General features: G+C 44.2%; 1 protein-coding gene across 1 annotated transcript in view; it reads right to left on the bottom strand.

Moving 5' to 3' along the window:
* The window catches only part of Cfap54 (cilia and flagella associated protein 54), a 249,963-nt gene that overhangs the window by 197,898 nt on the left and 27,862 nt on the right, over nucleotides 1–24,203 (bottom strand). The window contains exons 10-19 of the mRNA XM_041669797.1: nucleotides 19,223–19,407; nucleotides 18,969–19,134; nucleotides 18,072–18,157; nucleotides 15,975–16,109; nucleotides 14,771–14,921; nucleotides 13,534–13,610; nucleotides 6,512–6,640; nucleotides 6,045–6,171; nucleotides 3,758–3,838; nucleotides 3,543–3,664 (exon numbers count right to left, since the gene is read on the bottom strand). Coding sequence (XP_041525731.1) covers nucleotides 3,543–3,664; nucleotides 3,758–3,838; nucleotides 6,045–6,171; nucleotides 6,512–6,640; nucleotides 13,534–13,610; nucleotides 14,771–14,921; nucleotides 15,975–16,109; nucleotides 18,072–18,157; nucleotides 18,969–19,134; nucleotides 19,223–19,407 — 1,259 coding nt within the window. The remainder of the gene's footprint in view (nucleotides 1–3,542; nucleotides 3,665–3,757; nucleotides 3,839–6,044; nucleotides 6,172–6,511; nucleotides 6,641–13,533; nucleotides 13,611–14,770; nucleotides 14,922–15,974; nucleotides 16,110–18,071; nucleotides 18,158–18,968; nucleotides 19,135–19,222; nucleotides 19,408–24,203) is intronic.

Raw genomic sequence — 24,203 nt, 5'->3', positions numbered from 1 at the left:
CGAAGATTCGGGACATCAAGACAAATATTCAACATGCTCCTGGCTAGCACAATCCCTTATAAAGAATAGCGCCTCAAAGCGCATCTCATGGGGCTTCTTAAGACATTATACTCATAATTTTTCTCGAGTTCCAACAGTCTTAGGAATTAAAAAGACCTGGAAACTTAGACTCCCCTCCCCCACTCTCTTCCTCCCCTGCCTCGACGGAAGTAGAGCTATAACAAGGAAATGGTGTATTATGGAAGCAGGAAGGAAGCATCCAAGGTCTCAATATATCACCAGGCTCCAAGGGCATGTGGGCTTAGTCCTGAGAGCAATACTGTTTAAAGAAATTACATTTTATTCTCCCTAGAAACGGGACTGGAATGTCGACGTCCTCTAAGTACACAGCCATGAGTTGTCTGCTGAGAAAACAGAGCTGAACACATGCAGATCTGAACACATGCAAATCTTCCCACAAGGCTCCTCGACCCCACCGGTTCAGATCACCCGTGCTGACATCAACCCCCATCCCCCACTCAAATGCTGCCAACCCAAAAGCTCTTCCCTGACACTGCCAGGACGGACTCCCTACCCTGAACAATGATAGCATTGATCCATCCAAAGCCCCTAGCAGCCGGGTAAGAGCTCTTTGGATGTCCCTCTGCTTTCCATCCGTTCTCAAGCATCACCATCTTTCCCCCAACCTCCCCCTGCCCCTTCACATCCAAGCCCCTCACCGTGAGTGCCATGCGGGGCTACAAGCACTCAAGGACTTCTGGACTCTTGAGACGCTGCCCATATTGCTCTCTGCCTGGAGTGTTCTTTCTCCTCCAGGTATCCCTCATCTTTGGCTATTCAGTGTTCAACTCAAGTCTATGTCCAAGTTTTTGAAAACCCTGCTTGCTAACCACAAACACATCCTTCTAGCTTTTCTCAGACTCTCCATTTCTCGTCTCTGATGGAATCTTATAGGATGGTCCGCTTTTATTATTTTTCTATAACAATCAAGTCTCCACCTTGATGCCTTATTTCCTTCCCTAGTCAATCTGAACTTGGGTTTTTTTTTTCCATACTGTAAACATTTAGTTCCTACCTGTAATAACAAAGACTGAGAGCTGCGGGTTCAGAGAAGGACCTGACACAATCACTCTTCACTTCGAGCTGTGTTAGGTGAGAGAGCCCGAGACCATGAGGGAAGTGGGAAGCCATGATCAGGCCCTGAGATAGGAAAGCCTTAAGAGGGGAGAGTATGTCATACCAGAGACAACATGTTGGATCCCTAGAGGGTGAGAAGACCTTCCTTAAAGTACCTAGAGAGGAACACCATTACTTAAGACATCTTAAAGTGGAAGAGAAGGAAAAACAGCTGCTGGTCAGGCGATGATGGTGCACGTCTTTAATCCCAGCACTCAGGAGGTAGAGACAGGAGGATCTCTGTGAGTTCCTGGCCAGCCTGGTCTACAGAGAGAGTTCCAGGACAGCTAAGATTATGTAGAGAAATTCTGTGTCAAAAAAAAAAAAAAAAACACAAAAAAGCTGTCATGTTCAACATGGTCAGGGGGGCTAGAAGAAAAGGGGAAGCCTTCAGGAAAGTTCCCTGAGCAAAGGTGAGATGTGATTTCCATATACTTTTACACGCCAAGTTAAAACCCTAATCTGTGGGTTTTAACTTCCACGGCAAGTGCCTGCTGGCTTCAAGGAACCTGACCTGATTTCTAGGAAGTCCGAGGTCTAACATTCCCATTTTAAAAAATTAATAATCCCACACAAATCTTCATTATGACAAATACTCAGCTGTCACTGCTACAAAACATCGCACATCCGGATACATCAGACCACTCTAGGGGAGGAGCTTCTGAAAAGTCCCAGTCTCCAACTGCAGGAAGAATTTCCACATTCCAGCCAGGCTTCTCCCTTGGACTCAGCTCCTGCTCTCATTCGCCCCTGTTCTCAGCTCCTTTCACCTTCCTTCTCATTCCAAATACCTGCTCCCGCGAGCAGAAATCCTTGCTTTCTGCTTTATGAAATTCTTGAGGCAAGCCAGCATCAACTTATCCTCCTGCCTCCACACCAACAAGCTTCTTACATGTGCATCTATCCGCTCTTCCTTCCTTTCTCCACCAAAGGATGAAAGGCCTGCCTGGTTGTCTGCTCCTGGTCCATGCCTTCTTCTCCTCCCCTCCTTCTCCTGGGGCAGTCTGTTCATGTTTCAGCCTCTCTTCTAGCTTCCGTTTCTCCTTCTTTGCATGCTCACATACTACATATATGTGTTCTGTCTTCAACCTCTCCTAACTGACCCGGATTTGACCTGGCTTTTCTTTGTCTTGTTGGCCAAGTTCCTTGTAGCATTGCTTTCTGTTTCATGTAATAGTCATGCAGTCAGTACTCTATTAGGATACGGAATGCCTCCCAAAGTCCCATATGTTAAAGGCTTGATCAATAGCCCTTACTGGAAGGCAGTGAGACACACTTTTAAAAGTGCACTGGGATGCACTTTTAAAGGGGATATTAGGATTCCACCCCTGTCCTTCCTGGCCACCATGCGGTACATGGATTCCCTGACAGCAAATGCTTCCTCCAGGCTCCACTGTATCACCACCACAGACCCATGAAGTGGAATCCCCAGACTGTGAGCCAAATAAACAAAGATCCTTTTAGGATATGTATCTCTACACATTTTCTTGAAGTGCTGAGACGCTAACAAACACAGATCATGCTATCAAATTTTCATAGGTCATGCAAGGGGCAAAATGAAGATCTCCTAACATGCAGTGTAGACCGTCTTCAGAAAGTTCTACTAAAACCTCCTATCACAAATCAGAGAAAAGACAAAAGAATTTCCAGCATGAGACCACATTAAAGGTAGCAACAAGATCAGATCTGGGGTGGTTCGGAGGCAGAGGGCTCAGCATACATGGGGCCTGTGTTCCATCCCCAACATGACATTTCTTAAAAGACATCAAGAATATTGCTCTATATGTTAGCAACCTCTGTCTGGATGAAACTACCTCAGTCAATAGGCTGTATGCATTTTAATTCTGACACAAAGAATGCACTAGAAGGGCTAGTGCCCGCTCCAATTTTAATTTACCCTATTTTGACTCCTCCTCCTTTTAATTGGCATCCCATGTCAGTTGTCTCTAGAAACAAAAACATTCATTTCCAAACAGTTCAGGACTCGAGATAGAGCTTAGTCCCCCTGATCAGGCCACTCCATGTGAGGTGGTCTAAGAATCATAATCAGATGCCAAAGAACAAAATACTGTTTGCTTGCTTATTTTTTTGTTTTGTTTTGTTTTGTTTTTGTTTGTTTGCTTGTTTGCTTTTCAAGACAGGGTTTCTCTTTAGCTTTGGAGCCTGTCCTGGAACTAGCTCTTGTAGACCAGGCTGGCCTTGAACTCACAGAGATCCTCCTGCCTCTGCCTCCCGAGTGCTGGGATTGAATATGTGTGACACCACCATCCAGCTCAAAGCAAGTTTTTGAAAGACACACAAATCACTCATTTTAACACAAGCTGGGTGCCAGGACTAGAAGAAGAAATGGAAAAATGAAATATTACCATCAACAAGTTCTGTGAAGTTGTACAGGCTTTGTCTTTCTCAAACAGTAAAAGGGCCTTCTGCATCAGGTAGCTGGCTTTGGAAAGCTTGTTCTTCTTTATTTTATTTATTACAGTTAACTCTGTAAAGGCAAACAAATAGTTACTAAAAGACCAAGATGAACGTTATCATTTAAATTTTTTGAACTACAACAACAACAACATGAATCACCTACCTGAGAAACACTCGGAGTTTGTAGGTTCTTTTACTTTTTCCAAACCTTTGGGATTTGTGCTAACAGTTGGAATCTGTAAAACTGAAGAACACCTCCAATTATAAACCAAACAGGAAACCTTTTGTTTTCCATGCTGGGGAACAAACCCATGACCTTGGGCATGCCAGGTATGGGCTCTACCACTATACTCTAAGTCCAAACCTTGGTTTATTTTTGGTTGAAACAGGATCCCTGTTTGGCTCCGGCTGGTCCTGAACTTGCTATGCAGCCCAGGCAGGACTAGAACTGATAATCTGTTGCTTGCTCTCACTTCCCACATGTTAGAACTACAGGCTTGTGCTGCCATATATGGCAAGTTGCAGTTTCAATGTCACCTCCTTTTTTCCATTTCCAGTGGTGTACTTCAGGACATAGAATTTTCACATTATAAAAATATTTAATTTTCTGTTTCATCTCAAGAAAAATCACCTTGTGGGACTCTTGTCTACTTTACCCTGTTCTTACATAAAATGCCAAACTGCCCCTGGTCCTTTCTAGAAAAAGTGTGTCACCATAGTCCCTGGAAAATACAAGGTTCCAGGGACAGTGAAAGCCTAGCAATTTTCACCTAAAACACAAAGGACTGTGGGCATACATACTGTGCACCATTGGCACTGACTGTCACTGCGGTACAATATAGATAAGAGATGAGAGAAACATGGATGGAGCTGTGCGGGCTGGGGACAAGGAAAGGAGATGACTTTTAGGTCTGGTCCACAAAAAAGTCCTGACACTATTTTGGTTCTGCCCTGCAAGGTATGCAGAGTGTGGAGGTCTGAGTGAGAACGGCCCTCATCGACTCATAGATTTGAAGATGTGGTACCTAGCTGATGGAACCTTTTAGGAAGAATTAGTAGGTGTGCCCTTGTAGGAGAAATTGTGTCACTGGGGGTGACTTTGAGGTTTCAAAATACCATGCCAGACCCAGTCACTCCCTTTCTTTGCCTCCACCTTATAGATCCAGATCCAGCCCTCAGTCACTGCACCAATGTTATGCCTGCTGTCTGACACCGAGTCCCCTGTCACGATGGTCATGGACTCACCCTCTAAACTGTGAGGAAGCCCCTGAACAGATGCTTCTTTTATGCTTCCTTGGCCATAGTGTCTCTTCGCAGCAACAGAACAGTGACTAAGCCATAGCATTTCCTGAAAATCCCTGACAGCACACCCCTTCCACTGGATTTTATTATTTGTGCTAATGAGTGCTAACTGATAGTGACTGGTGAAAAGATAGAACCAGACACCACTGAAGGATAAGATTTATGAGAAGCTCTCAGTGCAGATGCAGATGGGTCATATCTAAAGCTGTGGTCATCAGTGGGCAGCCACTGTGACGCTCGTGGGTAAGATAGGCACAAACAGCTCTTCTGGAGCATGAGTCTGGCGGCAGCATACTTGAGTGAAGGGAGACAGAGGGATGAAATAATAGCACAGGCTAGGGTGGGAGATCAATAAAGAACAGCAGAAGAGCCAAGGAGACTCAGGGATACGGCATGAAACCTTAACTAACTCCACGAAAATCGAGCTCAGGCCTCCTGTCAACATCTGTGTGTGGTCCCTCATGGAAACTCATTTGGCCTTCAAAGACCTAATGAACAACAGTTGGAGAGTAAACCATTAAATAGTAACCCCGAGAACAAACAAAGCCCCATTCTTCCATGAAGGACGATATAGGAGATAATGAGTATTCTTGAAGGAAACCAGACACAATCATTCTATTGAGCTTTAAATTGCATTTCGGAACCACATATTTTCAGTTTCAAATACTGTTTATGGCTAATTATCCTCGGGAAGCTGGTTTATATAACAGAAATGCTCTATCGGGTTTTCAGTTTACTTAGGAGCAGAGACTTTTCATTATTATCTGCTCCTCTCTACATCTAAAGGGTCACATTGAAAACCATATAAACGTTTAAAATAAAATATAAAAGGATGAAAACATAAAAAGGTAGAAACAAAGGATCTTGGTAGGTACTAAACAAATGCTTGCTCCACTGAATTAACAAAACAACAACTTACTATAAGCAAGCAAATATAATCATATTTTCTTAGAAATTTACTGGCCTGCTATGCAAAGTGTAAACTGATAAACCAAAGTATTTATTGATATTAATCCAAGGAAAGAAATATAAAATAATAAAACTTATTTGGAAAAGTGGGCAACAAATACACAACTACAAGAATGAGTCGGTTCTCCCTTTGAATTGCACTTCAAATGTATTCTGTATGATTACTTCCGGGCCACTACCTTGCAGTTGGTCAAGAAGTACGACGGCTACACGGTGCTGAGCATGAATTAACTCAAGATGCAAATCCATGATGAAGCTATTCGCGGAGATCGGCTTGTAAGTCACCCCGTCTATGTCATGAGAGTCCTTCAGTCCAGGAGAGTAGAAGAAGACAAAAAGGAAAATAGTTATCAAAACAGCCTAAAAGAATAGCTATGCCTTGTTATCTTTCAAGTTCTGTCTTATTCATAGCCATTTAATTCTGCTCACTTCTAGCCCCGAGCAGCTGGCTTATGTGAAAACCCATGTTCTCTTAGCATGTCCGCTTCACTGACAAACTCAAAGACACCATCCCTCCTTGAATTCTTCTGGGAAGAGCTATATCTGGCCTATGAGAGCAAACCACACTTTACGTATCTCCTTGAAAAGCCGGCTCTTTTCCTGCTTAAGGGGAACATTGACCTGATGTGAGACTGTCCGCTCTTACCTTGACATAGCAATGGTCGAGTACTGATGACCCATCCGACAAAGTCGATAGCATGCAATTCCAGTTCATTGCAGCGATCGTTTTATCAAGGAGCTCATATGCATAAAACAGCTGTTCCACAGGAGCTCGCTAGGATGATTTTACAAAAATTACGAAAAGCAAAAGCTGAAACTCTTTAACAATCACTCAAAATCAAACAGCAGAAACTTTGCCCAACATCGGCCACGCTCTGTCTCTGACTAAATATGTTTAGTGTCAACTAAATACTGAGCACTGTCATTGAAGACAAAAATAATATATTGAACCATTTTCCAAAAACAAACTTTCATGAGCACACATGTGAGTTCTAGGCATTGTCTTCGCAATTCTAGTCATACCAAACACACGTGTAAATGTTAAACTTGAAGTCCACATAGTTTTAGCTAGTCTTTCACACACTTGATTTGAAAACGTCCTACTTTTTTAAATCTCAGACCCTCAGAACTGGAGATGTAGACTTAGCGCTCATAGAACACAACACAGAACGATTTCAAAGTCTACACATCTTTTTAGCATCATTGTGCTCACAGGCAGCCTAGTAGAGAACAGAGAACAATCAGCCATGTCCAAACGCCCTTCTCTGAATCTTTCACACATACAGGTAAAACCAAGGCCCCCTGGACTGCCAACCACAGAGTCACTCTGCCTCGCTGCCCCAACAGGAGCCACTGAGTCTTTTTTATTAATCATTCATTTGTGTTATCTGATTTTTTTAATATTTATTTATTATGTATACAGTTAGCCAGAAGAGGGCACCAGACCTCATTACAGATGGTTGTGAGCCACCATGTGGTTGCTGGGAATTGAACTCAGGACTTTTGGAAGAGCAGGCAATGCTCTTAACCGTTGAACCATCTCTCCAGCCCTATCTGATGGTTTGTTTTTTTTTTTTTTTTTACCTCTCTCACCATGCAGGTGCCTTGACCAATATTTAACTCCACTTTTTTAATTTTTCAAATGCATTTTGATTCCCCCATCATGAATTCTTCTGGATGCTTCCTTCACTCGACCACAGGCTCAGGATGGTGTTGGTACCTTTGTGGCTCAGGCAAAGTGTAGTTATGCCCCACGAGCTCTGTAACTACCTTCAGCAGAAAGGAGCTCAAAGCACAGAATCGCAGGTTCCCCATGGTTTTCAACTGTTGGTGAAAACTTTTTTTTTAATGCCCTAGCAATGCTGCAGCATGCATGGGCAGCCCGTATATGGCAGTTCTGTTGAACTTGTCCACATTGGGTTTCATGGTCTAAGTGGATGAGGATGACTGATCCGGTCTCTTCCTCAAGAGGGCACCAGACCTCATTACAGATGGTTGTGAACCACCACGTGGTTGCTGGGAATTGAACTCAGGACCTTTGGAAGAGCAGGCAGTGCTCTTAACCGAGTCATCTCTGTCGACCTCCTGCCATTCTCAAGAGCTTCCTTAGAGTGTCTCAGGAAACCTGAGAGACAGCCAACAATAACCTCAAACATCCACCACAGTGGTCTGAGTGGCAAGAGCATGTTCTATATGGCTAGTGAAACCCCATCTTCCTTCCGCTACTGCAGAATAAGAACCTCTCATTACAAAATCAATCAAATGTTCCTCATTAGAAGAACAGCCACCTAGGACTGTACAGAAGTGACAGGCTGCAGATACGGTTCCAGGAGTTCCCTGTCATCCCAAGGTGACTATCCTACAGATAGGAAGCAAGGATGCCCAGCTGACTCATGTTTGTGTAGGATGAAAGGAGCCGTCCTGAAGACCATGTCGCCACTATTCATGAAACGTGCTGATGGACCTGGAGGCCGTTAGAACTAAATGCCCTGCAATGAGTTGTGTCTGTGCTTGAAACCAAATTATCGCTTCCTGTACGGTCTCTACTGCTTTTTTTTTTTTCTGGTTCACAGTCTTCATCTAAGACTTCTAAAACATGTTTAATAGAAAAATGGTGGCTACCTGTATGTGGTTATATCAGAATAAAGGGACAGTTTTTAATCTTGTACCATAGCTGTGACACTAATTGACAGTCTTTGGATAATGTGCCTTATTGGGTAAGAGACCTCTATTTCCAGCTGTTAAGAGTTTTGGTTTGAAAGGCTGGCAGCTGGTTTTGTCAAATGCCTCATTTGCATCTCATTGTGGACTGATACAGCCATGTTTTTCTTTGCTCTTTAATATGGGATGTGCTATACTGCATCACAGCGTGCTAACACTGAATCGGCCTCACTTCCCTGGATATGCATGGTTTGATCATTCAGCAAACCCATCCCCACAAAAAGTCACAGGCTCAGGGAGGTTTCCAATGACTCAAGTTACACGTTCAAATAACAAAGCAACTTGAGGACACCACCAAGGCTGCGAATCAATGGGGTGAAAGCCTTTCTCCCATTCTCTCCTCCTCTCAGGACCAAATCTGAGATATCTCCCTATAAAACCAATGTTTTCTTCTAATATACTTTTACAGTATATTTCTTCTAGGATGGAGTCTGTAAGTTCTAACTTTATGGAGAGGCTCAATGACAACTCCATCTTTTCTGAGTTGAAGTTTTATCTCCTTCTTCTAGATAGTTGTTTTAAAAAAATCTATGCTTGTTTGTAACTATGTCCAGAAACCCACCACAGCACCCACCTGCACTCTCAAGCAATCTGATGCAGTATCTACATGATTACCCAGCAACCTGCTGCAGCACCCACCTGCATGCTCAAGCAATATGCTGAAACGCCCACATACATGCTCAAGCAATACACTGCAGCATCCACCTGCATGCCCAGCAACCTATTGCAGCATCCACATGCATGCTCAAGCAATCTGCTGCAGTATCTACATGCTTGCCCAGCAACCTGCTGCAGCACCCACCTGCATGCCCAGCAACCTGCTGCAGCATCCACCTGCATGCCCAGCAATCTGCTAAAGCTCTCACCTGCATGCCCAGCAATCTGCTAAAGCTCTCACCTGCATGCTCAGAAGGCTGGTTTTCACTTCCTATTTGTTTGGCCTCTAGAATTTTCCTTGCTTTCTTATGAATTATGCAATGTATTTGAAGTTCTGTTCAGTTTTGCCCAAAATGTCAAGGCATCTTCCAGAAGGGAGATGTTTTAGTCATCTAGGTTATTGTTCAGCCAAAAGCACTAAGAGTGTGTGTGTGTGTGTGTGTGTGTGTGTGTGTGTGTGTGTGTGTGTGTGTGTGCAGGTGCACACATACACTCAGGAGTGATGTGGGATATCCTTTGTTGTGAAAAAAAAAACGGCACCTAAGAAATCCATTCATTTAGTGGCTTCGCTTGGTACAAAAGTTCAAGCCAAAAAGCCAAGCCCTTTATAATTTCCCCGTGGGTTCCTGTGCCCTCCCCATAACAGCATGGAGAACAAGAGCTGGTCCGCTACACCTGTCACTCTCAAACTCAAGTGTCCTTAAGAACCTTCCTGAGTTGAAGTTATGACTGATTGTGTCTGAAGTGAGAAGCAAGAAGCCGCATATTGTGTAAGCGCTGCAAGGGAGCCCTGGGCAAACCACTGTTGGACAATTATGCCTCCTCTGCCCCTCACGCAGGCCAGTTTCTGTTCCCAACGTGAAATCACTTAAATCTAGCTCTCCCCATAAGGTGCAATTAAAACCAAAGAATTCAAATGTGTACCCCTGGGACCTCGTAATTAGAAAACGAACGTTCATTTGAGAAGGTCAATTCACAACAGCTCCTTTTATGAGAGTTGCTTGGCACTAAATTTCCTAGGATTTACCGGGTATGGCAGAAAGATGAACTGTCCCTTTGAAGCCAAGTACTTGCAGGGCTGGTGAGAAGGCTCAGTGAGTAATGACACTTGCAGTCATGCTGGCAACCCGAGCTCAGTTCCCAGGACCCACATTGTGGAAGGAGAGAACCAACTTCCACAAAATGTCCTCTGACCTCCACACATGCTCCGTGATGCGTGCGTGCGCGTACACACACATGCGCGAGCGCACACACACTAAACATTTTTAAGTGGGTTTCACCTGTGGAGCCACGTTTAAGGCTAATCTCTGGGCTCAACTGCTAGGTTTCTGCTGATGTAACAGGCCAGATCAGCCCAGATTAAAAGCAGACAGATGCAGGTTTATTTGCTCCCAGGCTGGTCTATGTCACAAAGAATGGGGCCAGGGAAGTGGCACACCCAGGCTAAGGGAGGGAGATTTTAGAGATCTTAGGGAGCGGTGACAACATGTCAGCCAGGAACTGAGACTATGCCCATGTATGGTCAAAAGCTAAACTCCTGGGTGGGCACTGGAGTGGGCCGGCCACATCAGAAAGGTGGGTCACATCGGCTGCCCGAAATGCAGAACTGGGCTATTGGCACCATCCCTTTGTTCAGAGTTTCCTCGGTGCAGACAGAGTTGGGGGAAGTTTCTCTTGCTTGTGCAGGGACAAGCAGGGGTTCCAACCAAACATTCCGGCCTGTTTGTATATATGGGCACTGGTTCCAATTTGGCTACTTCCTGTTGGCATGGGATTACTTGGGGAGGGGGAGTTGGGAGTTGGTGGACCATTGTTCAAAGGAGGAAGGAATGTAGGAGTATTTGGTTAACTGCCACCCTGGAGACCTCACGAATCCATTCCTGGAGGAAGAAGAGAAGGCAAGGGGCTAGAAGAAAACATAAACAAATGAGAAAGGCTGGTCCCATATTAGTGACCAGCCAGGCATAAAGGGGAAGCTGGCCCCCAGAGGAAGGGAGAAGAAGTGGGTTGGTGACTATGAGGTGAATCAGAATGATGAAGCAGAGGTGGGCACTGAACTAAGAGGTGGGCACTGGAGGGCACGCACCAGGGGAATGGGGGTGTTGCAAGGCAAGTCACTAGGGATTAGGAGTCACCGAGATAGGAGGGGGGTAATAATGACTTGAGGCCGAGGTGATGGGTTTCAGAAATGGAAAACTGGGGTCTGGAGGAGAAGGAAGAGGGGTCCTGAAGGTGAACTAGGATCAAGTGGTGGCGGGTAGTGATCACTGGGGTGGAGATATCCCATATTTGGGGGTCAACTAGATCTGGGAGGGCAGGAACAGGGCAGTCTGGGATATGGACCTGTGAGGCAAGCAGGGGAAGAAGAAGGTGGGAGTCAGGTCAAACTTTGTTTGAGACCTTCTCCATGCCCTGAAGGAAGCAGAGGACCATCAACACACACACACACACACACAGAGACACACACACACAATCAGGAAAACACTGAACCTTCTGGGCATATACAGACATTTTCTTGCCATTGATTTTTAAACAATTCAGAGTACTAGTTACATAATTCACTGTGTTCAGTATTAAAAGTAACCTAGAGACTGTAAAGCATGCATGAGGGCATGCCCAGGTTATATATAAACATGGTATCACCTCACACAAGAGACCACATACCCACTGACGTTAGCACCTGTGAGGATCCCAGAACCAATCCATCAGGGGTCCCAAGGGAAGCTATCCAGAAATACTCAGTTTCTAAGCTTCATTATGATCTTCAGAGGTTTCCAGAAGGTTAGCAGTGAGGAGGGCTAATAGCAACCAACAGGGCAAGTGCTGCCAGAATGGTATTACAAAGCAATAGAATGCTGCATGTTATAAATATGAGCTGGGCGGTGGTGGCGCACGCCTTTAATCCCAGTACTCAGGAGGCAGAGGCAGGCAGATCTCTGTGAGTTCGAGGCCAGCCTGGTCTACAAGAGCTTGTTCCATGACAGGCTCAAAAAGCCACAGAGAAACCCTGTCTCAAAAGTCATATATGATATACATATATGAGGTAGATTGAAAGAGGGCATGAGGGCATAGGAAAACAGCACAGGATATCAAGACAGTAAAGCTGCATATTTTTGTTTTGTATATTGTTAAACTCTCCCCAATGTCAGTGCAATTTTCATAACTTAGTCGACAGTTTATCAGACAAGTCAAAATATTCACTGGCTTCCTCTCTAGGGAAACATTTTAAAAGACATCCATAAAACACGGGGCCCTGAGTAAATGCTCCACAATGAATAAGAGGTGTTTTGTTCTCAAATAATAAAACACGTGGTACTCTACATCTCCTTAGAAAATCACACAGCTGATAGGCAAAGTGACCCCTGGGAAATTCCACAGCACAGGAACCTATTGTGTTTAATTAAAATCATCATGGCTGTTCGCCATGACTTCTGTTCGTGAAGCACAGAACCAGAATCACAGAGGGAAGGCCCCATGCATTGCTCTGGGCACTGCCTCTAAACAGATGGATGTTGGCTGTGTACATGAGGCACCTCCATTCAGATCTAGACAGCCATGGTCATGTACAGAAGTAATTCAAATCTTGTAAGAAAAGCAAACAATGAGAAGCATCCGTGTAGCTCCGCACCCTTCCGCCTTCCACATAGAGCTGACTAAGCACTCCTGAGTGCCATCAGCATCCTTGGTGCATGTCAATCAGGTAAGAACTCCTTCAGCCTTCCGGAGGCATGAGCTGAGTGGAGCATCCCGCTCTTTACATCTGTGACTCAGGACGTCTGCAAACAAGCAGTGGTGTAACAGCAAGACGTCCCAAGAGGTTGGAGAGGTGACCAACACCTCCTTCCCCCAGCAATTCACAACTGTGTAACTCTAGCTCTGGGTCATCTCACTCCCTCTTGTGGCTTCTGCAGGCACTGTCTTCATGCATGTAAACCCACACAGAGACTCACACGTGAAGACTCCCTATGTTCTTGCCTTAAACTTTTGTGTAGAACGGGTAGTACCTGTTCTAGAGGAAAGGCCCAGTGGGAGGGTGTCTCTGTAGTGACCAGTACACAGCAACAGAAATTCTTAAAGCCTCAACACTCGGAGACATTTCTACAATGAACCACTATACATTTATAAATTCTATACTGAAAATAAAAACTCACATTTTTAACAGTGCTTTCCATAACATAAAAAATAATACTGTTTTATATATTATATATTATAATTCCCATAATAATGTAATAGCATGTTTTAATATTATATATTATAATTTCCATAATATAACAATACTGCAATCAGTACCTTTAATATTGGAAGGACTTCTGGGATCCCTTTTGAAGTCCCAGGGAATTCCTCAGGCCCCTTTTTTGCAGATAAATCTGAAAGAGAAAGGACGTGAGAGAAAAAGAGAAAGATGAGGAAAAGAGAGAGCAAGACAGAGCAAATACCAAAGGGAAATACAGAAGGATGGGGGAAGACAAAATAGAAATACAGGGGTGATTCTGGGTTATTAAACTAGTCTACTAAATCAGTTATCTTTTTAAATTAATAATATTTAGAAATTACTCATCATCATAATTTGACAAGATATCAAAATGTTTCTTTCGTGTACTTAAAGTTGTACTTATATAAAATAATCTTTAGAAAAACTCAAGAACTGTGTTTCTCAACAAGACAGTGGCATGACTGTGGTCCTCCCTCTGTTGCTATAAAGTCCTTTAAAAGAGGGCACAGCCTTATGGACTTGGACAAGTACCAGAGACGTCTAGTCCAAGCTAAAGGAATAAAATTTGTTAAGTACTTTAAGGCAACACTACATTTCCTATTTTAAAAATATACTTAATGATTCCAACTAAACAACATATTAATTCACAAATAGGCCATATTCCAATATTGATGGAAATATCTTAACAAAGAATAAACACCTCAGGCTGTATTTAGCCTGGTTATGAACAGTGTAAAACAATTATCTTCCAAAAGTAACTCATACACGAAACAATGCAATTGAATGAGAAACAGACTTTTGAAGATGGGGCCATTTTGGTTTTTTTGCTTTCAGTAACGGATAATCTAGAAAACATCTCTTGACTGCAGAAAAAACAAAAAAAATATTTTTTTAGACTTGTAAACTAAGAAGATAATAAGATAGTAAATATAAGGCAAGGAACTTGGAAAAGGAAATCACGAACTGTAGAAAGGCAGGAAAATGAGCCAGGAATGGTCACACAGGTCTGCAAGCCCAACACCTGGGGTAGAGGGGAAAGGATCCGAAGTTCAAGTGCAGCCTTTGCTACAGTGAATTCAAGGCCAGCCTGGGCTAACTGAGACCTCATCTCATTGAAAACAAAAACAACCCCTACTTATCCTGTTGGATACGATGAAAATTCTGAAGAGGAAGACCGGGCGCCATGCCACAGCCCTGAAGGGCAGCAGCGGTAACTGCTCCTGGCAGCTACCTGAATTCTAATACATGTCCACATCATTACTGTGTCTATGCGCATGCTAACAATCCCACCGTGCATTTCACCCCATCGCTCACCTGCAGACTTTCTGAACTTTCTTTTCGAGCTTCCCAAAGACTCTAATATTTCACTTAATCGTAAGGTGATCTCTGCCACCATCACGATGTCCAAATCTTCCAGCCGGTAGCAGTGAATCACTTCGCTTATCTGCCACAGGAGATACACCCACTGCGGAAGGCAAATGCCAATCAAAATTAATTAGAAGGATACTGTATATGAAGAGGCAAAGTTTTCAGTTTAAGTTCTTCTTTGATCCTGCCCTGACCACAGCCAAGTAGTACCTAGGCCTCCTTATTAATGTATCTCAATCATCAACAACATAAAGTGACTTTAATAAAATATTTAACAATGGATGCATTTACAAACATGCATAAATGTCCACCTGCTTATAATGTGCATGCCTGTAGCTATGGAAACTTTATGAGGTTACTTTTCCTTAGCATCAATATTCGCTATATTCTCAAAATACAAAGTCAGCCAAGTGGGCGGGTGCTGGCCCCACTCTAGGTGCTCAGAAATTGACTTTCGGGACTGTATCCCCAAAGCATAACCCATCAGGATTCTCTCAGAGCTACGATGGACCAGTATTTATCTACCCAAATCATCACTTAATAGAGAACATGACCAAAATGTTGGATCAGTACAATAGTTTGTAGGAAGTTCAGGCACACTAGAAATTAAACATTTATTACTAAATATATTTTTTTAATTTTTTTTTTTCGAGACAGGGTTTCTCCGTGGTTTTGGAGCCTGTCCTGAAATATTTTATCTAAGTTCCCAGTTTTATGATGCTCGAATCCCCTGCTTTCCCTTTCCAATGGGGCAAACAGCTCTGCTAAGCAGTGAATGTTACCAAGGAGCACACTAATATATATTATCAAGGGAAGGAAAGCACCCTGGTGCTTCCGTCTTATTGGTGCTCATACTATCACTCCTGTTGATGAATGCCACCCAAGCTCACGCAGCCTAGACTTGAATGTGTTCCTTCCTTTAAAAATGAAACCGTTTTCCACTCTTTGAAACCAAACTGGGCCAGGGCGCGGCAGCACACGTCCCAGGAAGGTCTCAGTAAGCACACAAAGAACAGCTTCCCACCTCACACATCTGGAAAGGATGGGACTTAGGGGGTAGATCAGAGGGGAGGTCTGGACTGGAAATGTGGACTCAACTTGAGTTTAAAAAATTAAGATACAAACATTCTCATGAAAGAAAAGGGAGTACTTTGCTAGAGCTGATCTTGTGGGAGTATTTTGCGAAGTCGCCTTTGGACATGCTGATCCTCTGGATTCCCAGCTTGCATTTCTGCCATAAGAAGGTTATTATGTCCACAATGATATCCCTGTCAGGCTGCTCACCCTAAAAACGAAGATGATGAGTTCGTCAGTAAGAAGAGGAAGATGGATGCCCATAAGGTACCCTGTGTGTCAGGCACACACACTCCTGTAAGTTTCACGTGTCCCAGATCGTCCACCCCTCATCAATCAGTGCGCTAAGGCCAGTGCCTTCATGTCACCCCCATTAACAGACAGAGAGAACCCACCGGGTTTCCCCCACAGATAAGTGGAGAGAAACTGAGCAAAACTGAGCAGATCCCCACGTGAGCATCAACACACTGCCCAGGACAGGCCTATCTCCTAATTAGTTAGCTCTTTTCAGAAGTAAAGGGGACTCGTAGCTGAACTGGGAGGTAAATGAAGTTTATGACTAAAATGAAGCATATGTGGGGCCCTCTGGACGCCCCGAGATTGAGTGTGGTGTGTGTCACACCTCCCTGCAGCACAGGGAACTGAGCAGAGCCCAGACACCGGCAAATGTGCTCAGCCTGGAGTCAACCTGAGCTCAACTAAGACATTGCATGGATTATTTTTAAATGCATGAGCGGAAGGTCTTTGCCCTTTAAGCCTTGATTTTTCTTTCTTGTTAAGTTCACTGATTATAATCATTATGTTTTCTGCCTGTCTTTCAAAATGAAATACCTGGCAGGGTCCACTAATGCAGGCCTATAATCCCAGCTAGTCCTGCTCATGAGGTTGAGACAGAGGACCTCAGCTCCAAGACCAGCCTGGCAATTTAATGACATTTTGTCTCAAAATCAAAAGGAAAAGCTGGGCTGGGGAGGTAGCTCTGGGATAGAGCTACATTCAGCCCTATGGTCTATCCCAGGCACCGAGAGGGGGGAAAAATCTACCACAGGTTCCAAGACACTCTGATAAATTCAGAAGAAACAGAAATACCGTAAGAGTAAAGCACATTTTAATCCCCTATTCTGTTTCATTTACCTAAGAAAAGAGTAATGCAAAACTTTACAATGAGTTTCTGCTTTTTTTAACCATGAACCCAAGTTTCAAATGAAACGTCATGACTCTTCCCATATTCTACACAAAAGTAATGAAAAAGGATTAGGGTACCACTGCTCAAAACTGTCTTCCAGGGAAGCTCAGAGACACCCTGGGGACCCTCGGATCCAAATTTTAAAGTAGTGACAGAAGACCAGGGATGGTGCAGCTCAGTGGTAGAGAATGTGTCAAGTCAGACCCTAGGGTCAATCCCTCCCTGCCCTGGAGGGAGGGAGGGAGGGAGGGAATAGAGAGAGAAAGAGGGGGGAGAGGACAGAGAGAGGGTGGGGGCAGAGAGAGGAGAGGAGAGAGAGAGAGAGAGAGAGAGAGAGAGAGAGAGGGAGAGGGAGAGGGAGAGGGAGAGGGAGACAGAGAGAGAGAGAGAGGGAGAGGACAGAGAGGGGGAAGTGAGGGAGAGGAGAGAGAGAGGACAGAGAGAGAAAGAGAGAGAGAGAGAGCTATACTGCGTCACGTCTGGATTCCCAGCACCCGGAAGAACAGCATATCAAGATCTTGCGTTCACAGGAGGCTGAGAACACTAAGTCCCTCTTTTCAAAACCAAAACTGGGAACTGGGGCAGGCCTGAGACACTGGTCTTACCCAATGCACGTGGGCCATTTTTAAATTCTGGCCACTATGTGAAAAGGGACAAGAAGCAGACATTGCCACCCTGGAGGACTGAAAGGCACCGTGGCCGTGCTGCACTAAACACATCCACTCTTCCCCAGAACCACTGCGGGGTTCCCTGCTCGTTGGATGAAACACAGCCAGCCTCAGACATTTCCCCGAAGGAGCAAGCAGATTGACACCCAAAGTGATGGCAACGGAAAGAAACTGAGAGTTCCAAGTCAGCCACCAGCTCAAGGAAGCATCCTGACGAGCAGATCCTGCCATGTTTTAGACCTGGCCTCAAGCTAGACCAGACTATTAAAAGGTATCTTCCTTCCACACTGTCACAACGTGTTTAAAAGAGTTACCTCACCTTGGAAGGGACACAGACACAGAAATGAAGAATGGCTGCCAAACTGAAAATATCTTCTGAGTATCCACAGCTCCTCACACAAGACTCTGCAGACGAAAGGCAGAGAAGATGAGGGGCAGGATAGCGGCTGTGAAGGACTAAGTACAAAACACCAAGTTTACAAAACGGCACACATGGCAGCTGGACCGTTTAGCATGCCAATAAGCTTTTTAAGATGCGTCCGTGTGAAAATTAATCTCAGGAGCTAGAATTCAATGAAATAGACTAGTGTTTTGGTTATTAATCCACAATATGTGTGTCACCTATGTCCAGAGGGAAACTGAAGGGGCTTGCAATACTAGAATACTCTAAAGATGTAGCAGCTGGAGAAAAGTATACAAGTATTTATTCTGGTACCAATAGAAGAGGGAAGTCTATCACTATGGGCACAAATGGTTTACTGCAAGTGAGCGGCTATGTGATGCCTAAAAGAAGACGGAAAACACAGGCACACAAAATAAAATGAATCTTACTGATCTAAAAGCAGACTAGATGATAAATTATGCAGACGATGGTGCATAAGTCATTGATGCCCTAGAATGGAAAATCCTGAACGCTGGAGAGAAGGACGCAAGCGAACTTTCTTTTTGCTCAGCCCGGCCCATCCCCCTTTTCCCTCAGCCCAGCAGCCCTGCTCATCTCCCACTGACGCTAACACCTACATAGGACTTCCTTCGTGTGCCAAAAGCGGCTCCAGAGTCACATGCATGTCCTCATGTGACTAGGAACCACATGGCCTGTCACCCAGGTCTTTCTGACCTCCCACACGCCTAGTCCACTGCTCCCGACCACAAAGTCACCTCTGCCAGACGCTCAGGCACCAGGCCCACCCCTAAGCCTTGAACATGAAATACTCACCGTGACAAGCAATATGCTTTAGATAAATGTGAACTGACTGTCCCTGCTTATCATTCTCCAGAGGGAAGATAAGGCCTTTGTTTTTCTTTAGATTGATCAGTGGTTCTACCGCAAGCAGGAGAATGAGATCCTTCTCGGCCTTCTTTAACGCAGGGCTCTCTTGTTTCTGAGAAGACAGATCCCGCAAGGTAATTAGCAAGTCAACGCCATTTCAGCAGAATGGAAAAACACATGAAGAGCTTTGCCCGTGTTACCTGGAGAAAGCGGACAAGCTGTGCAGCTAGTGATTCAAATAACCCCCATTCTTCGTAAGTGAATGCCAATTTTGCAAATTTCACAGCAGCACGCAAGGAAATGACATTTTTCCTTTCGATCACATGCTCCAGGAGATTTCCCGTTTTGGGGAAATCAAGTTTCCCATTTGCTCCAACATTTGAAACTAGAAAAGGAGAGAGGAATGTCTGGATGCCATTCATGCAAAGAGTCATTTATCAGACATTAGCCATCAGACACTATCAGGCTCTAGAAAAACAATGATAAGAAATGGCCCCAGTCCCCAGCCTCATTGTCACCGACTTTGCAGGGTAGTGGGCCAAATAAGAAACCTAGGTGGGGAAATGCACAATGTTATGGAGACAGATAGTGAGGACATCTAACGTTTCCTAAAGCCACTCAGAAGAAAGAGCATGACAGTGTGGAGGGATGCCCAGGCGTTAAGAACACTTGATGTTCTCACAGAGGACCCAGGATGGTTGCCAGCACCCACATGACAGCTTACAGCTGTCTACAATGCAAGTATCCAATGGCTTCTTCTGGCCTCTGTAGACATCAGGGCACAGGGCACAGACATGGTGCAATCACATTCATTAAGGCCAAACACCCATACACATGAAATAAAAATAAGTAAATCTATTTTTAAAGCAGAGGAGTCGAAGGAGTATAAAATATAAAGAACTTCCGTGGTGAATTAGCCTCGTGGGCAGCTTGACATTAAGAACAAGACCTAGAGAAGGGAGGGTGACTTTCTGGGTCACCAGTAGCTATATATATATATATATATATATATATATATATATTCACAGCCGTCAGCAGGATCAGCTATGAGCATGCAAGCATCATTAAATAAGAGAAGGCAGAGAGAGAGGAGGCTGCCAAGGAGAGTGTTTAGCGAGAGAGAGTCGACAGGAGCTAGAGCTACAGAACCTACAGAACAGTGTGGGAGCAAAGCATTGTGGAGTGAGCTTCCACGGAGCACAAAGGAGGCCATCTATGAGTTTTTCGGTAACATGGGAGGGGCAGGGGCTGCCTGATGCATACGCAGAAGGAAAGACTTGAGAGCAGTGGACACGGGCAATTCTCTTGGCATGTCTGACCAGCTCACAGACACCCAGGGAAGAAGACGAAAGAGGATACAGGATACAGGGAGTGCTTGGAAGAATCTGATTTCATGAAGAAGTGGAAACATAGTCCTCCCTTTTCAATGAAAGCTGTGTACAGGGTATGTGCAGATGAGGTGAGTTTTAGAATCTGAGTGGATGAGATCAGAGAAATTCTCACTGTGGGCATTTGAATGGGAATGGCCCCTATAGACTCATGTGTTTGAGTGTTTGGCCCATAGAGAGTGGCACTATTAGGAGGTGTGGCATTGTTGGAGTAGGTGTGGCTTTGATGAGGAAGTGTGTCACTGTGGGGTGGGCTTTGAGGTCTCAGATACTCAAGCTACAACCAGTGTGGTACACAGTTTCCATGAAGAAGGCTTGGCTCCTTCTCCAGCACCATGTCTGCCTGCATGCTGCCTTGTTTCCCACTACAATGGTAATAGACTAAACCTCTGAAACTGGGAGTCAGCCTCAATTGAATGCTTTCCTTTATAAGAGTCGCTGTGCTCATGGTGTCTCTTCACAGCAATGTCACTCTCACTTGAGAAATTTTTTAATTGAAAACAGATTTTTTTATATATAAAATATTCTGAGCCGGGCGGTGGTGGCACACGCCTTTAATCCCAGCACTTGGGAGGCAGAGGCAGGCGGATCTCTGTGAGTTCGAGACCAGCCTGGTCTACAAGAGCTAGTTCCAGGACAGACTCCAAAACCACAGAGAAACCCTGTCTCAAAAAACCAAAAAAAAAAAAAAAAAATTCTGATCATGATCATCATCCCCCATCCCCCGAGTTTCTCTCAGGACTTTTCAAATGAAGACATGAGGCCTTCATTAAAGTGCAGGATCAGAGGCTCACTGCCTTCAGGTACACACACACACATAATCTAAAGTTACACAAGCGAACATCTGGCTTCCTGTGTCTCCTCCTAGGTAGAAATCAGAGCCAAATTAACTGGCTACTACCAGGTGATGACGACACACGCCTTTAATCCCAGCACTCAGGAGGCAGAGGCAGTCTGATCTACGGAGTGAGTTCCAGGACAGGCACCACAACACAGAGAACCCCTGTCTTGAAGAAAAAAAAAGGTCAGCTGACTGCTGCAAGGCCGCAGAAGGTAAGGTCATGTGGAAAGAAAATTAAACATGCAAGTATTTTCCAAGAAAACCCACAAAGTAAGCATCCTTTACCACAGGAAGCAGAAACATAGAACGGAGAGAATGAGAGCATAGGTGTTTCTCCCAGAAGCGTGGAGTGAGGAAGGAGCAAGGGGAGACTGCATCCTGAGTCTACCAGTGCTGAGAGTAGGAACGCAGTCGGTGGACAGAAGGCCAGAACAGGAAAAAATAAGGCAAAAAATGAGTGACCGGGAAATTCACATTGAGAAGCGCTCTCAGAAGTAATAACATGGAACAAAAAGAGGGGAAAAAATAAGGTGGGAGGTTGGTGATGACTATAAAAATCTTGACATTTGTTTTGAAGAACGAAAGGTAGGTACAGAGAAGGACCGAAAAGTAATGGGAAATTATATATATATATCTTGTCATATATATATGACAAGAGATCGAAATGCCTCCTGTATCACTGGACCCAGTGTGATCAAACCTAAGAATAACATAAGAAAGATAAAAGCACAAAATCTAAAATCTATGAAATGACGAGGTTGAACTACCTTTAAACTCCCCCACAGAACCCCTTGTGCCCAAGACATGGAGATCCAGTATGCAGATGCTAAAATAAACAAGACATGGAGATCCAGTATGCAGATGCTAAAATAAACAAGACATGGTGATCCAGTATGCAGATGCTAAAATAAACAAGACATGGAGATCCAGTATGCAGATGCTAAAATAAACAAGACATGGAAATCCAGTATGCAGATGCTAAAATAAACAAGACATGGAGATCCAGTATGCAGATGCTAAAATAAACAAGCCTTAAACAGTAAGACTTTGTATCTATTGCCTTGGTGCTTCAAGTCCTCAATGTTTCGACTAGAGCCAAAAGAAATAAATTTAGACAGATGCAATGAAAACTGGGAAGTAACCATGAGAAGCACACATTCATAAAACTATTGGTTGTCTTAGAAAGGCAGTAATCAGAGGCTCTGTGCAGACCAGAAGAGAATTGGCAGTGTATTTAGGAAGCAAGCCAAGAGAAAAAGGATTGCAGATGGCAAGTGAAAAGCTGTACGACATCTTTAGCCATTAGGAAAACTGCAAATTAAAGATACAAGGAGATACCATTACCCACCTATAAGAATAACTAAAATAAAAAAAAAAATGTTGTCAACGTTGCTATGAGACTGCATCATTCACCCACAGCAGGCTGGAATATTAAATGGCACAGCAAACCTGGAGAGAATGACAGCAATCTCTTCCATAACTAAATATGCACTTGTAATAGGAACGAGCAATTAGACCACAGAAGTGGCACATTATGCTCAAATAAAAGTTCCAAATTCACAGCAGTTTTATTCCGAACAACTCCAAACTGGCGACAGCCCAAATATCTCTCCACGTCAAACGGTTAAACACACCGTGGCACACTGGGCCACAGAACACCACCCAGGAATAATAAGAGTGGACAGTTGCTGGGCAACAACCGACACCTCACGGCAGGACGCGGCTGAGTGAGGAAACGGGGTACACGGAAGCTCCAAGTTTAGGGTGAGGATATCAGCGGGGAAAGGAAGCCGTCTTCAAAAACGGTGCTACGTCAACTAGACAGCCACATGAGTGAGCAAATGGTGAGCTCTACTTCATAGCAACAGAAATAGCATGGATGTAGACCTTATGCAAAAAAAAAAAATCTAAACACTAGAACTTATTGGGAAGGAAACATGGGGCATCGAAAAAGCAGAGATTTCTTAAATACAAAATAAAAAGGACTAACTCTAAAGGATGCATTGGCAAACTGGACTACATTAAAATTTAAAAGTTTCTGGGGTCCGGAGAAATGGCTGCTCTTCCAGAGACCTGGGCTTGCTGGCCAGCACCCACACCGGGGCTTACAACCATCAGTAATGCCAGTTCCAGGGGAACAGACACCCTCTGCTGGCGTCCACCAGCACCAGGCACACGAGGGGAACACAGACATAAACGCAGGCAGAAGACTCAGGCACAAAATAGAAATAAAAATAATTTCTGTCACAATAGATACCACTACGCGAATGGAAAGAGAGTTGGGAAAGATGGCTCGGTCTATGGAGGGCTTGCCACTCACGCATGAGGACGAGTTCAGTTTATCCGTGTAAAACGCCAGGCATGGCGGGCACGCTGTGATCCAGAGCTAAGGAAGTAGAGACAGGAGGATCCCTGGGGCAGCTGGCCTGTCAGTTTAACAAAATCAGTGACCCTGACTCAAAAAAAAAAAAAAAGGTGAGAACGATGTCTGAAGCCCTTCTCGTCTTCACAGGCCTGGCTGAGCGCACGAGCACGCACGCATGCACGCACGTGCACGCACATGCGTGCGCGCGTACATACACAGTATGAACGGATATGAATAATCCCCGTGAACAAAAGAAACCTTATCAAAATTATGAATAAAGGAAGTTTCTTCATCTGAATTTTACAAAAAGGAATGTATACAGCACAGCACTTTAGTAAATGTCTGAACTATTGGTGAAAACGTTGAAGGTTTTCCGTCTATGGTCAATTGGGACAATATCAGCGTGTTTTCTGGTGATTCCAGACAGTGCAATAAATGAGGAAATGAAGGAGGAAATTAAGAGAGTAAATCCCAAAAGAAAGAAATGCAATTGTCATTACTCAAAGATAATGTTATATTTTAGAAAATAAAAAACACCCTAGAAATGAATTATTTATAGCATGGTCACTGGCTTCAAGGTCAATCTG

Source organism: Microtus oregoni, unplaced genomic scaffold (genome assembly GCF_018167655.1).
Source record: "Microtus oregoni isolate MIOR12 unplaced genomic scaffold, Mior012 000001F_ref0000356, whole genome shotgun sequence".
Taxonomy (NCBI): Eukaryota; Metazoa; Chordata; class Mammalia; order Rodentia; family Cricetidae; genus Microtus; species Microtus oregoni.
This window is presented reverse-complemented; position numbering and strand designations above follow the sequence as displayed.